The 15,844-nt window shown below is 51.8% G+C and overlaps 1 protein-coding gene across 2 annotated transcripts in view; it reads right to left on the reverse strand.

Annotated features, from left to right (window-relative positions):
• LARGE1 (LARGE xylosyl- and glucuronyltransferase 1) overlaps positions 1–15,844 on the reverse strand; it is a 521,400-nt gene that overhangs the window by 9,141 nt on the left and 496,415 nt on the right. For both annotated transcript variants that reach the window (XM_034643724.1, XM_034643725.1), the window contains one exon: positions 518–664. In XM_034643724.1, the coding sequence (XP_034499615.1) occupies positions 518–664 (147 nt within the window). The remainder of the gene's footprint in view (positions 1–517; positions 665–15,844) is intronic.

The raw sequence follows: 15,844 nt of genomic DNA on the forward strand, positions 1-15,844 counted from the left end.
GGAAAGTTGGCTGCCCCATCTGTGTGTCCAATCCTGGGGTCACCTTGATGCCATTAGTTGTGGAAGCTACAGACACCCATTGCAGGCCTGAGGAACTCGGAGCACAGACCACTCACCCCAAAAAGGAAAAGGGGAACAGCAACCATGGTACTGAACAGGATGAACCCACATCTCAGATGAATGAAGGAAGAACAAACCAAAGACAGAATTCAGACAGGAGACAGGGTCAGGAACCTACGCTGAACTGAGTAAGGTGCAGAAGGAGTAAGCAGACTTCCTACCTGACATCCTGGTCCTTCCATCTGGACACAGAATGCCCACCACCCATACAAAACAAAGCGCACGGCACGTGGGAAGACAGAATATTCCAAAGACGTAGTTGGGGGCCAATGTTGCTTTGTCTGGCCTTAAGATGGTCTAAGGTAACAGTGAACTTCTGGGCCAGCAGCTCTGGTGTCTGGTTTCCAGGGACAGAAGGCCTTGGACACCCCCAGGGGACGGCACTGAGGCTACTTACCTGAATGTGAAGAGAGTCCCCATGTCCAGCATTGACAGCAACTCCGCTTTCGACTTGGGGAAAGACAGCCGGTAGCGCAGTGTCTCAAACGCAGGGACGATCATCGCCTTCTTGGTGTTGGCAAGGTCGAGCTGGATGACAGACTTCCTGAAACGGGAGGGCAGGCAGAGACAGGGTCCTTGTGAGGCCTTTCCCACGTGTGGGCAGGGAGGGGGCACAGGGGGCAGAGGACAGAAAGCCCAAGTCAAAATTTCAGTTTAAAGATGGGGAAACTGAGGCCCAGGGAGGCCAAGCAGCTTGTCCAATACCACTCAGCAGCCCAGAGAAGACAGGCTGCCTCTGAGCCAAAAAGTGGATTCTTCTTAGAGAGTGAATGGAGGGCAGGCCGGACAGGAGGGGCTGGGAGACCCTCCTTCACTTTTGCAGTGAAGTGTGCCTGGCAGAGCCAAGGGCAAAAGGCAGGTCTCCAGGGACTCACAGGGGTTGCAGTCCAGCCTGCAGGGTCCACTGGGCTGGCCACCCACTCCTCCTGCACCACTGGCCACACGGAAGGGTCGGACAGCAAGCTGATGAGATGATCACCAACCTGGGCATTTCTGGGTTCCATCTCTTGGACTTCTCAACCCCTTGAATCCCCCAGACCCTGATCCTTTAAAGTTGCCAGACCCACCCCATGCAGCCAGCACCCAACACGATAGAGCTTGCATCCCATGGGAGGGTGGGACATTCTCCATGTGTTTCCTCATTCCCACGGTTGAGCCTGGCCTTCTGCTCTGCTCCTCTGAGACCCAGCTCCTGCCCTTCTAGATTTTTCTACCATTGCCCAGCTCTGTGGCCATCACTGTGAGAGGGAGAAAGGCTTAGAGAGGGCCACAGAGCGGGAAGCTCATAATAAACACAGATGGGGTTTGAATCCTGGCTCCGTCACTTGATGAGTCTTGCTGCACTGGGCCAAGTAATTTAGCTCCTTCCTAAAATGGGGCAATGATGATCTCTCCTCCTGGAGCTGTCACGGAGGCTGAACAAGGTAACATAGATACAAACACTGCTCGGCGCACTTGGCTGGCTTGTGGCAACACGTGGTCACTATTCGACCACAACATGGTCCTTAGTCCCTGGCTTGATCTTCCAATGATCCCTTTTGGCCATGACTTTGGCACTTCATTCTGGCTTCCGGCTCAGACTACTGACTCTTGGGTCTAAGTGCCAGAGAGGGCTATCTGCTTATCATCTCTGAAGTAGAGAAAGCAGTCCTCCTTGGGGTAATCAAGGCATTGGAGGGCATTTTGCACACGACTGGAAGAAGCAGCCTTCCAGAGCAATATGACTTATCACTGTGTTACTAAAGCCACTTCACTTTGAACTTGTGCATAAGCAGGGATGGGTCTGCAAAAAGGCGAGTCATGCTACCACGAAGGAAATCTGTGTTAGCCGAGGCCAGTGTGGGGCCAGAACAGAGCGGCAGTTTGAGAAGGACGAGGCAGGGTTTGGTATCCATGAATGATGAGGTCAGAGGAAGGACTGGTCTCAGAAGCCAGCCCTGGGGAAGGGGTGGCATCAGGACTCCCTGAGAGGGCCTGGCTGAGATGGACCAGAAGGTCATTTTAGAATCCTCTGCATAGCAGTTGTAATTCATTCTTTATAATTAGGCTTATGTTAACTATATACCAAATGACATATGACCCTGATGTCACTATTTCTGGGGAGACTCATAAAGGATGACACCGAGATAGAATCTGGGCGAGCTATATTTAGGAAGCTGGAGGGTGAGTAGCCTGAGTCAGCCTGCTTTGGTCTGCATTCCTCTCCTGCTTTGTCTCTCTGAACAATGACTTCCCAGTTTTCAAACACCCAAGATTCCCTCACTCATGGCCAAGCATTGTCTTCTCGATCAATCCTATACGAGACATAGGCAGAATGGGGGCTCGCCACCCTTCCTCCAGGAAAACTAGATACCTTATCTATTGGTTCAGGGTATTGGGGGTGGGCCACATGGGTCTAGAGGATATCCTTGGACTCACCAGATGGCAAAGCCCCTGTGGCCACCAGGAAGGAGGGAGCGGAGAGGAACCCCGGCACGGATGGGGGCTGCTATGCGTTCAACAATCCCTGAGCAGACCTACTATGTGCCAGGCCCCATGCTAGGCACCTGCCGACACAGAGTGAACAACACAGCCCGAGTCCTTCCTGCCTGGTATTTATATTCTTGTTGCAAACGTCTCAGGATGCTAAAAGCCCAAGATTGCATTTGCAGCTAATTATGTTAAGATAACTGGAAAAAGTGTGGGAGGCCAGTGGCACCGAACCACAAAGGGATGGGCAAAGCGTGTACACACACTCACAACAGAGGTCTGTGGATGCACTGTGTCTGTCTCTGTTACTATTATCATCACAGTTACAGTAGCCGCTTCTTAGACCGCTCTGCTCAAAGATGATTCTCTTTCCCATGGTCCCTGCACGTAGGTGCAGCTCTGGGAACACGGGGCCAAGGCCGTGTTCAGGGGTAGACACTTGACTCAGGCTGAGCAAATCAGTTTCTCACTCCTGGAAATTCGAACAGAGACGCCCAGATTGGAAACCAAAGAGCTGACGTGTGCTAACACCAGGCGGCACCCTAGAGGCCTATGAACTTCGGCTGCGGAGAGGCCCAGAGCTGCCCGGGTTAATTATGGTCGCAAGTGTGGTTTTCCAAATTCTACTTTGGTGCCGTAAGAAATACCACTCAACTGTTTTTTGTCTTGTTTTCCTTTGATTTCATTTCAAAGAAGCTGCCTACTGTTGCTTTCTGTTGCCTGCAGCCAAACACCCAGACCGATGCATTGCAAGGCCCACGGTGCGCAGACCCAGGAAGCAGCGTGCCTTACAAAATGCAGCCCGAGAAAGTCGTATTTCTCTCTGCATAGAGAGCATCCGATCCTGGAGTGCCTTTTATCCCTTGAATCTCACTGAAACACAAACTGCCACAAAGACGGATTTGTCACTAGATAGGTCTATTTCAGATTCAGGCCAAAGAGGTTTTGATACTGACGTCCTGAATGAAGTTGTTTCAGCAATAAAGTGGTTTCAGGACACTGACTCTGAGCCCATCCACTCATTGAGCTGGCGATGATACAGCTTGGGCCCTTCCGCACGGTGACCTGTTGGTAGATCCCTTCCTTGCTGGGGGTTTGCTGACCACCTGGGGATGCACAATGTGGCTCCACCATTCGTCTGGAAAGGGAGTTCTGCAGGAGACAGAGTGTTTCAAATGCAGAATCTTCCAGGGAAACTGGCTAGGAGTTCTGCAGCCAGCCTGGACAAGCTGAGTGACTTTGGGTCACTTCATGCATCCCTTTTAGAATGCTAAATCTAGATTATTAATGCTGAAGATTCTGGAAAGTAATCTGGTGCAGTAGCAATCAGGCACACTTGGCTTCTAGCTCTGACTCTACCACTCCTCCTAGAAAGTCACTTGAACCATTCTGAGTCTCAATGTTCTTGTTAAATATTTTGGTGAGGAAAAGCACACATGCATATGGAAGTCCTTGGTGCAATGCCCAGCACACATTACGCACCGTGTTATATGATGGTTCAGCCGTGATGGTTGCTTTTATGTGTCAACTTGGCTAGGCTAGGGTGCCAGCTGTTTGGTTAAACACTCATCTAAATGCTGTCGTGAACATATTTTGTGGATATAATTAATGTTTACAAGCAGTTAACTTTAAATAAAGGTCCTGGCTCTCAACAATTTGGGTGGGCCGCATCTAATCAGTCGAAGGATGTCAGAGCCAATCCTGAGCTTTCCTGGAAGAGATTCTGCCTCTGCACTGTAACATCAAAATCCTGCCTGAGTTTCCAGCCTGCTGGCCTGTCTTATGGATTTCAGACTTGCCAGTCCTTACAGTTCCTTAAAAAAACTCTCCATCTTGCTGGTTCTATTTTTCTGAAGAATCCTGGTCGATATACTGTCCTCATGTCTAACCCAAGACCCTTTCAAAAATATTCCCAAACCTACTACAACATTTTCAGACTGAGGAACTCTTGAAAGAAGGTTTCTACTGACATTCAGAACCCCACTGGTATACCAGAGAGCACAGCAAATACACGTTGACTTGGAACCAGCCGACCCTGGGTTCAAATTCTGCCTGTCACTCTCTTATGACCTTGGGCACGCTATTCCACTTCTCCTGGTCACAGGTTCCCCATCTATAAAATGGAGATGATAACCCTTATCAATCAGGGTTGCTGAAAGGATGAAGCAAAACAGTCACTCAAGAGCCTGACACGGTGCCTGACTTAGAGTAACTGATTAACAAATGAGCCCCCCTCACATTTCAGGCCCTGCTTACCGGCGGGCCCACTGCCGGAGACGGGTGAGTGCAGAGCAGCCAGGAAGGCAACAGACTCCTGCAACCAGGGCAGGATTTTGTTGCCAACCTGCTTATCTATGGAAACAGAATGTATTACATCAGTCCCCAGTCAGCTCTCTGGATCCTTCTTCATGTCAAAACCAATTCAGGTGTTCCTGGCAGAGTAAGTTCGGCCCCTCCAGTCTGGTGGAGGTGGAGCTGACCGGCGGGTGAGGGGAGAACCAAGCACTGGGCAGCGTCTATCTTCAAGCCCCCCAGGCCTCCTGCACATATTTCCTCAGCATCTCCCTTCCACTTACTCAAGTGTGCAAATAGTTCACAGCCTGTTTGGCTCCCACCAGAAAAGTGGCGAGCAGGGGAGAGAACGTGAATGAGGATTTCTATACCCACCGAGGGGGTGGCGGGGGTGGACTGGAGGCTCGCACGGGCTCGGCATATGTCAAAGACACAGCACAAAAGGGACGCTGTGAGGAAGATGGGCTTCCTGGGGATTAGTATGACTGAACCCCAAAACTGATCCTGGCAGTGGGTCATGCGTGCGTGAGCGGACGTACACACACACACACAGACACACGCCCCTCCCTCCATCTCTCTCCTTTTTCCCCCATCCTCTGCCCTTGAGGCGGGTCTCTGTCACCAAGGAAACAGCCCAGGAGCCAGGCATGAAGAGATTTCGGGAAAGCATCTCAGAGAAGTAAGGAACAATGGCGTGTGGCAGACTCTTCTGACTTCAGTGGTGGGGATGAGGGCTCGGGCTGCCCAAGTTTGCTTTCTGGCCGATTACTTGTCCTCTCTTAGGAGGGAGAACGGAGCTGGGTCGGGGGTGGGAGGAATGCCAGGGATGGGGAACTGGGGCAGGAGCTTTCAAGGTTAAGGAAACAGCCAGTGCAAAGGCCCTAACAACAATAGCACAATAAGGGACAGGGAGAGTCCCTAAATGTGGGGCCAGAGAGGCAGTGGGGGAGGGAGAGCTGCAGGTCATATAGGGTCTCGTAGATCACTGAAGATTGAGGGGTGCAAAAGTACACTATCCCTCTCTCCTCCAAAGTTGTCTATGTCCTAATTCCAGAAACCTGGCGATCTGGAACCTTCCATGGCAAGTAGGACTTCGCAGATGTGGTTAAGGATGCTGAGATGGGAAGATGATCCTGTGTTGAGTAATCGGAGGGTCCTGATACGAGAGGCAGGGGGGTCAGAGGCGGCAGGGGCAGGAGGGTCAGAGTCAGAAGGGAGATGGGATGGTGGAAGCAGAGGTGGGGGTGATGTGGCCACGAGTCAGAAAAAATGGATCCCCCTAGAGGGCAGGAAACATTCTCCTCTTGAGCCTCCAGAAAGAACGCAGCCTGTGGACACCTTGATTTCAGCCCCGTGAGCCCCATTTCCGATCCTGACCTCCAGAGCTGTGAGATAAAACACGTGTGTTGCTTTCAACAGCCACGTTTGTGGTAATTTGTTACAGCAGACACAGGAGACCAACACAGAGGTCTTGGGATTTTACTCAGTGAGATGGGGCGCTGCTGGGGAACTCTGAGCCAAGGAGTGAGATGTGCTGCTCCCTATATTGAAGAGCCCCGCTGGCTGCGGTGTTCGTAACGGACCGAAGTGTTGCATGGGTGGAAGCGGGGAGATCAATTAGGGGGCTCCCAAGCTGATACGGCTGAGCTGGCTTGGATCACGATAGTCACAATGAAGGCGAGAAGAACCGGCCTGATTCTAGAGCCAGCAGGATTTCCTTGCCCACAGGGCGCGAGGTGTGAGAGCGGAGGACAGGAGATGACCCCAGGCTCTTGGCTGGCATCCCGAGAAGACTGAAGTTGCCATCAGCTGAGACGCTGGTGTGGGCTTTCTGGGGCAAGATGGAACTTAGGTTTTGACGTTTTTCTGAGATGCTTGAGAGAACTAGGCTGAGACGATGAGGAGGCCGTTGGACATACGAGTTTTGAGGTCAAGAGACAGGGCTGGGTGGGGATATTTTGGGGATCCGTGGCAGGTGCATTTAAAGCCATGAGACTGAACAACATCACTGAGGGAGGGTAGGAGGAGAAGAGAGGTAGCCATCGGTGAGGACTACAGGGAGGGATTCATAAGGTCGAAGAGCCACCTGGAGAAAAAGTAAGCCATGAGGAAAGAAACGGAGGGGCCATCAGCAGTCAGATGCTGCTGAGAAGACGAGAAGTGGAGGCTGACCGCTGGATTTTGGCAACGTGGCTTCTTCCTTGATTGCTGGCACCTGGAATAGGACCCGAAGCAGCAGCCGAGACCAGCTAGCAGGTGGGTGTGAGGCTACGGCCACTTGGAGAGGCGTCCCCCCTAGTTCTGCAGAAACAAATCAAGTCAACGTAAAAGCATGGTCGAGTCATTCGTCAGGAAAAGGATCCACGTCCCCGTGCTGGCCCCGTATCCCCCATCTGGAGTGCACACTGGGGGTCAGACGTGGGGCTGGCTACAGTGCGGGCAGGGGTGTTCACAGAGGCCGGGCTAACCGGCCAAGAAACGGGACCTTCTACTTGGCAAACACATACAACCTTGTCACGAGTAACCTGGCTGTAAAAAACATTCAGTTTCACCTTACGTGATTAGAGGTTGGAAAGAATTGACCCCCACGGTGCAGAGGAGAGGAAATAAGTCAAACTTCCTGATACCCAAGCCCTTAGCAATAAGCTGGGAGCCAGGAGAGGTCACGCTTGCCTGAAAACGGGACTTGAGTTACGTGCCCGTTTCCCTCAAAGGCTTAGCGGACTCCTTCCTCTCCACTTGCACGCATTCGACTCTCTTCAGAATCCCCTGAAACAAATGCTCCCTCTCTCACGGGTGTGCGCTTGGGCGCTGGCAACCCAATCTGGTGGCACCTTCAGCAAAACAAAATGAGAGAAATAATCGACCTGTGATGTAAATAAAAATGAGAAAGCCCAGTCGAGTTTAAACAGAAAGAAATGGTTTTGCAGCTATCTCCTGTTTCAATCTGTCTGTATTTAGGGTGCTGGGGGGAGAAAGGGGCAGGACCAAGACAGGCGCAGGGCCACCGGGGCTGGCAGGCTGGTCGAGGACAGTGGACACCAGGCTTCAGCGCCAGGCAGACACAAGGGAGAAGGGCAGGGGGTGGGATGAACCAGGATCCACGCCCAGCACCGCGATGCTCTTCAACTCTGGCCGCGTGGCAGCCCCGTGGGATTGTGGCATCCGTGTGGCCAGTCTGATGGTTCAAGAGGAGCCAACTAAAATTATTTCAACACACTTGAGGGCTGCATCTTGCTCAGGAGAACGCCCGTGTCAAGGGAGGCTGCATAGTAAGCAAAAGAGCATGATCTTTTCGACGACAGACATCCTATCCTCGCTCCACGGCTGCACTAATTGTGGGATCATGGGCAATTTGCTTAACACTCTGGGCTTTTGTTTCCTTATCTTGATAGTAAATATTTCACAGACTTGGTTATCAAGAGAACTAAGATAATATACTCATTAATTAATGGATATTTATGGGGCCAGACACAGACACAGAGCACAGAGCTGAATACACAGACGGAACCCCTGTCTGGACCAAGCTCCAAGCACAGGGAGGGAGAAAGACAGGAGTGTCTTCTCCGCTCTCTGGTGCAGAGTCAGAGAGAGCTTCCCACTACGTGTTCTAAGAAGCAGGAGTTAGTGGGTCCGTGGAGGGGGTTCTAAATATTTGCAAAGCTCTGGAAATGAGAAAGCATACAGGACTTGGGGGAACTGAATTTCTTAGAAATGCCCGGTACATTGTAGGTGGTCGATACATGGTAATACAGAGTGCTTATGTATATTCAGTACCAAGCACCTCGAGCACATTAGAAACTTCTTTAATCTTCTTTACTTCTTTAGTCATGGCCACATGTAACAGAGGCACTAGTATTTCCGGTTTACTGATCAAGTCATGAAAACTCTGAGGTTCAGCAACTTGCCTCATAACCCAGCTGGCAGGTGCAACCACCACCATCTTTATCGTCATCCTCAAGTGAAGGAGGCATCACTGTATTCGTGAGGGCTGCACCGGCTTAGAAATGACTGGGAAAGGTCATCGATCCTGGGCTCTGAGTCAAGTCTGTTCATGCGGTGACTTTGCAACTGGAGCAAGGAGCCTCTTGGAGTCCACGGGTCAAGGCAGCTGATGGAACTGGGACTGGGAAGGAGGGACAGGGCCAGAGGCTACCGCTCGCACACTTATCCCCATGGCAGGTGCGGCCTCACAGCAGCGAGGTGGGGCAGAGGTGAGCACATGGACAGTGTCTGCAGAGGTAGAGACGTGCACACTGACCTACTGGCTTTACTGGGGCTCCTACATTGGTGATTTCATTTCTTCGAACTAGTGGAACCTGCCTTTGACCCCCGGACTTGGCCAAGGGCAGCAGTGTCTCCTCATTGTCAAATGTGGCAGATTTGTCCATGGCTCATCTTCCTCACCTCCTCTGTCCTTTGGCGCTAAGACCACTCCTCCACCCTTAGCTGGAGAACTCCATCCAGAATTCTGGAGAGCACCTTCCCGGTTGCTATGGCTTGGATCAGGGAACTGCTCCGTGCATCAGTCTTCACGGTGCTGGTTACCATCTGGGTACCTCTTGTAGCCTCTACCCCTTGGGCAGGGGTGGGGGATCGGATCCTCAAGCTCTGTCCATGCGCACTTCTGCTCCTATAACGGGACTGGCTGAGCTGGTATTTGTGGCAATGAGTGGCTGAGGCCAGTGCTGACAAGGGACACAGTGCTGGGAACCAGGGGTGAAGGCACTGGGGCTGCTGTCGCAAAGCCAGGAGAGAAGGAGGCTCATCAGCTCTCGGAGCCCTGGATTGGCAGAGCCCGGTCCGATGTCAGACAGCACGCAGTTTAATCAGACCTGAGCTGTAAAGAGTCCAATGGTTCTTACAAGTTCCCGGGGACTGAGGTGACAGTTATATTAAAAGGGGATGGGGAGGCAGAAAAGCAGCTTGTGCTGGAGGGTGTATCTGTTTCAGAAACCCCAGAACGGTCTCACCCTTTCTTTTAGGGCTTTGTGCCCAGCCAGCAGCAAGAGCTTGGCTCCCGGCAACCTCTCCCGTCCCCTCTCCTGGCCTTGATGCGTCCCCTGGATGTTGGGCCAGATCTTCTTTGGGATGGTTCTTTCGGGACTGTTCCACGCACTGGTGATGGTGGGAGGTGGCAGTGGTAACAGCATGCAGACTGCTTGTGTGCACCCGTCGGCTCCGCCAGGCTTGAGGTCAGGGGTGAGCCTTGTTCATGGCTGGGTTTCCAGCTCCAGCACACAGTAGGCAGTTAAAATGTACAGGGAACGAAGGAATCAGTCTGTGGTTGTCATACGGAGAAGAAGATGGCATTGTGAAGACCGTCCTTTGGAAATGACAGAGTTTCCAAAACAGGGTTGAAATTGTAGTCCTGCCACTTAAGCCATAGGACTTTTGGGCAAATTTACTTTCTGCATTTTCATCTTCCCACTTGGATAATGGGAACGAAGGCCCTGAGCACTGACTGGGTTGTCATGAAAAAGGGAGCATGTGTCGAGCACCTCGCATGGCCCCCGGTGCACAGAAGACGCTTGTCAAGCGCTCTTTCCTTCCTGTTCCTTCCTGGACTGCTGTGCACCATAGTTCTCTTGTGCTGTTCTATGGGAGGATATGGGCGCGGCTGGGGGGATCCCTGCTGGAAGAGAAAGCTGAGGCACACACCTGAGACTCACCCACCCTTCTCGGATTTCAGCTTCTTCCTGGAACGAGTGTGTGGGCAGGGCACAAACCGACCTGTGAGGGAGCCAGCAGACGGCAAGGAGCGGCAGGCTAATGTGGCCACCGATGCAACCAACCGAGGGGGCCAAGGAAAGGCACTCGTGTGCGTCTGTGTGTGTGCACGTGTGTGCCCGTGCATATGTGCACCTGTACGTGTGCATGCGTGCGTGTGTGTGCGTCTCAGGGAGACTAGCAGAGGCTCCTGTCTCTGGCTGCCCCCCATGCCCCTTAAACTGCCTAGCTTCAACAGCACTAGACAGCAGCACGGCTTTCCACCGGGATGCCTGGCCATCATCTGAACACCACCCCTGAGGACTCAGCAACCTCCCTCGGGGCGGGGGAAGGCAGGAGCAGAGCGCTTCTTACTGGGCGCTGATAACCTGGAGGCAGGCGCTGGCACAGCCAGTCCTGCCTCCTCCCCGAATGGAGGCAGGTAACAGGGTGTGCTCAGCCCCTATTACAGTTGCCTAGGAAATGAGCTCTGGGCAGACAGGCTTCCAGAAGCTGTGTGGGGACAACAGCAAAGACTTGCAAATGAGGGTGATAAGGCTGCCCACGGAGAGTGTAAGTGTAAAATACACACATAATGGATGAGGTCAGAGTTGGGCAGAATCCTCTGGAGAGCCCGGGGGGGGGGTGTAGGGGGGTGCCCAGGCCCCAGCAAGATTCAGCTCCTAAATGGATGGCATTAACATATCCAGAGAGAGAAGCTGTCAGTCAGAGCAGTAAGGAAGAAAGAGAAGCTAAAAATGGGCTTGGGGGCAAATTTTTAAAAACATGAAACAGCTATTGTTACGGGGCCACGCTCTGTGCCAGAGACTCCCTACTCATCACCTCCCGTAACTCTCAACATCCGATTCACCCCTATTTCATTACCCCACTGGCTCCACGTTTATGAGCGACCAGGGCTACAGGTCGGGAGCGCTTTCCGCACACTGGTGCTGTGTTAGGGGCTGACCGTGGGTTACAGGAGGGCAGTCAGCACCCCTGAAGTCAGGAGGGCAGCTCAGAGGCTGGCTGCCCAGATTCAGGTCCTCCCTGGACACTCTCCAGCTTGTGCTCTTGACCAAGTTACGCCTTTGTGTGGGGGGGTAGGAGGATTAAATGGGTTGTCTCACAAAGACGCCAAGACAGTTCTCCAATGCATGGAATGAACTTGATAAATACGACCTGCAGTGATGGTCATGGCTATGGTGGTGGTGGTGGAGACGGGCCCATAAGGCAACGGGATCAATAAACAGGTTAAGCGTACACCATCTCAGATGAGCCCAGGATAAGCGAGTTGTGTGCTCAGGCAATGCGGCGCCTGAGAGCAGGCTCCTTAGTCTACACCACCTTCCCTCTAACAGGAGGTGAAATGACAAGACACACGCGAAGTGCTTGGCGCATAGCACGTGCTCAGTAAATGTAAAATGTTATCGAGATAGCAGAACTCAAATGACGAATTTACCTGAAGAAGTGCCACCTAGTAACAGCTCATGGAAGGCGGCCCGTGGGCCGTGCCTCGTGCTATCTCTACCTGGTCTTGCTCAAACTTCAGCACTCATTCTACAAGTATTTACAGAGCAGCTGTGTGTGCCAGGGGACATCTGATGGGGGAGAGTGGTTAGCCATCGCCCTGCAGAGAACAGAATTAAACTGAAGCTTGTCATTCCTGTACACTGTCGGAATATAGTCTCTATGCAGGGCGGCGTGTGTGTCCCCTAGAAAGCAAAGGCGACATTTGCGAAACAGAGCAGATGTTTTCAGCGTCAGGCATGAAGATTCTGCAGGATTAGTAAAAGAGGTGGGAAGGCTGCCCAGTCTCATGGATATGGAATGTTCCAGCTGAGGGGAGCTGTCTCTACCCTCCACCTTCAATTCCTCTGCCATTCTGGAACATTCTTTGAAAATGCCAAGATATATCATTCCTTTACACCTGTTAGCCCTTCAAGTGCATCACCAACTCTGTGTCTTTTCAAGGCCATCCCTGCCCACCCACACTGGACCATCTGCCTGTGAGTCTGAGCCCCTGTATCTTTTCTGTTTCTGTATTGATAACAAGAACGGCAGCAACAACTACAGTTGAGAGTGGCCCCCAGGAGGGCAGGCACCTGCCAGCCTGTCCCGTTCACCCTGATAGCCCCCGCAACCATGCAATGTCATGGAATGAGGCATGACTCATGGCATTGTGCCTGGTGCTGTCCAAATACTATTACACTTCACTTTCCCAGGACCTTCAGAGGGAAGCAGTAATGCAAATCCTATTTCACAAATGAAAAAAAAGTACGGGAAGTTAAGGACTTTTCCGAAGGTCAACGAAATGCTAAGTAAGGAGTACTCAGCATTGAAAGGCAGGTCTGAATGGCTCCAGGGATGGCCCTGTCACAAGGCAGCACACTGCCTGGCACGTAACGGGTGCTCACTATATATTTTCTGAATCAATAAATGTGAGTATACAGCTTCTCATTTGATATTTATACTGTGGTTATCTGGAGTCACCTGGCTATACTGAAGTTGGCAGTTTGCCAACGGGAGAGGTGGGGGTGGGGGCCTGGCAAAGAAATGCACTTCTAAGTGCTGTGAGCAGTACACAAAATTAACTCCCGTTGAGTCCCTACTATCCCCTCGCAGGAGGCTATCATTAGCCCCTTTATTAACTGAGAAAACAGAGGACCGGGGAGACTAAGTAAGCCGCCCTGAGTCACACGCTTGGTAAGCGCCCCAGCCCCGCCGAATCCCACCTGACGTTTCTGAAACTGAATGAAAGCCGCACATCCACGAGCTCGTCCTTTAGGATAAACTGGCGAAGGGGTGGGAGAGGGATTTTACTGAAACTCTGCAGCTGTGTCCACGCGAATAACCGATTTCATTACTTTCCAATTGATCCGTTTGTTTTTGCTGTAATATTAGCTGGTTGCCGAGCAACCGCTTTGGGAACTCTGATGCTGAACCATTTGGGGAAAGCAAGTCCGGCCTCCCACAAAGGGTGATATGATTGGGGGGGGGGGTCCAGTGAGAGGGCTGCCAATCAGGCTGCCCTGGTGTTCTGGCCCCTTCCAGAAGCGAGCAGGCTGTCCCAGAGGGAGGTCCGCTTGCCTCGTCTGTTGCTAATATTCAACCTGGCTGGGGCCTCAGTTTGGCCGCCTGCCGTAACGGCTACCTCACAAGTGTGGAACCACAGAGGCAATTTTTACAAAGCAGCAAGCAGGTTGCTGGCACAAGGTACAATACATTGTAACTACCAGCATTTATAATAGTAACATTTCAACAGAGTTTGGGTAGAGCAATTTTGTTGGGCATCTTTGCTGAAGAAGCTAGTCTCAGGCCTTGTTGGGGTCCACGACTCTCATGGCCAACAGCACCCGTAACCTCATCCCCAAAATAATACTGGTCACGAAGCACATCCAATTTTAGCGTCTGGATCAGAAACACACTCATCCCACTCACTGGAAGAAAATTTTCCATAAGCCAATGGCAAGCCAATATGGTTATCTTCACATGAAAGAACAGTGCATGCTTCTCTGGGGCTTGTGATAGGATCCTGTTCCTTACCTGTTCTCAAAATTCTGGTGCCTAGGAATTATCTAGGTCAGAGGTCACAAACTGGTGGCATAGGATGGGGGTGGGAGGCTCTATTCAGCCCAAAGACATATTTGGTCTGGACTCCATAGTGGTGTTTTTTTTTTTTTTAAATTAGTAGTCAACATTAAAAATCAAAACACAAAAATCCCAGTATTCAGCTCCTCTTGAAAAACATGAAGACTGGAGCACCTGGATGGCTCAGTCAGTTAAGCATCCGACTGACCCCTGGTTTCGGCTCAGGTCATATCTGAGGGTCATGAGATCCAGCCCTGCTGTGGGCTTCATGCTCTGTGGGGAGTCTGCTTGTCCTTGTCCCTCTCCCTCGGCTCTTCCTCCCCCCACTCCACCCCTACTTGCATGCTCTCCCATCCTCTAAAATAAATAAAGTCTTAAAGAAAAGAAAAGAAAAAAGAAAAGAAAATAAAAATATGAAGACCTTGACCCTGCCACCCACTCTCCCCAAAGCAATCACGCCACATTTGGAGTGGAGAGAAGCCAGGAGCCTGAGATGCGAGCGATGGTCTTTCTAGAGAATCCTACTTAACATTCTTGGCTTCTTCGGGCTAAGGTTCTGGCCCCTGTGGGCATCTGCATTTATGACTCCTGATAAAGATCATTTCTTCACTTGACAATAAGGAAACAGGCTGAAAACAGAATTGCTGGAAGTCACACAGTTCGCTATAGCACATAGGATGAGTGGGACAGGATTCCTGGGCCTCAGCAAGTGTCCTGTCTGCTATCATGTTCACAGTCAATGCCACTATATCCTGCTCAGTCCAGGAAGGCCCTGGGCACAGCAGAGCAGGAGGCAGCTGGCACAAGAGACGGGCCAAAGCAGGCAGGACTTCCGGGTGCAGGCTTTGCAAGGGAAGACCCAGGCGGCAGCGTCTGGGAGAGACTCCCATCTCCCCTTTCACAGTCCAGACACCTCTGCAGACAGTTACTGACTTCAGCTGCCGCATCTCTCACTGGTCCGTCTACCTGTCCCCCTGCTGCTTCTGATCCCTGCATCAGGCCCTCCACGCCTCTCGCCTGGATTAACACAAGAGTCCCCTCACTTATCCCCCTTCCTCTGGCTCTGCCGATTCTGATCCTTTGCAAAGCAACTAGAATGATCTTCCCGAAACGAACATCTAATGTGCCCCTCCTCCCAGTGATCTTCCACTGTTCTCCTCCCTCCTCAGCACGTGTTACATGAAGTCCTGCAGGACCCACCCCAGCTTCCATTTCTGGCCACATCATCTCTTGCTGCTCTCCCCATCAAAGCTCCGGCCACCTTGCACCTCTGGAATGGACAGCTCCTTCTGCCTGGAACATCGCCGCCTCCACAGGCAGACTCCAACTCAGCCTCCTTCTGGATCTATTTTCTTCAGGACATCCTTTCCTCCCACCCCCAGACTAGGTGAATCCCACTGGGAGGCGACACCCCCATCACAGAACTAAAGCATCTTTAGTTAACTGTCATTCCGGCTGGTCTGTAAGCGCTGGGACTCGCAGGTCCTATCTCTAGTTCACAGATAGGGCGGTACAGAGTAGCAGGTGCCTTATAAAAGCTGACCCACTAAATGAATGAAAAGACGAATGGATGCTAAGGATGGAGCAGAAGAAGAATCAGGAAAGTCACAATGTCTTTTCATGCTAGACAGGCAAGTCAGGGCTTCTCTGGTCTCAGTGTCCACAT

This window comes from Ailuropoda melanoleuca, chromosome 15 (genome assembly GCF_002007445.2).
Source record: "Ailuropoda melanoleuca isolate Jingjing chromosome 15, ASM200744v2, whole genome shotgun sequence".
Lineage (NCBI taxonomy): Eukaryota > Metazoa > Chordata > Mammalia > Carnivora > Ursidae > Ailuropoda > Ailuropoda melanoleuca.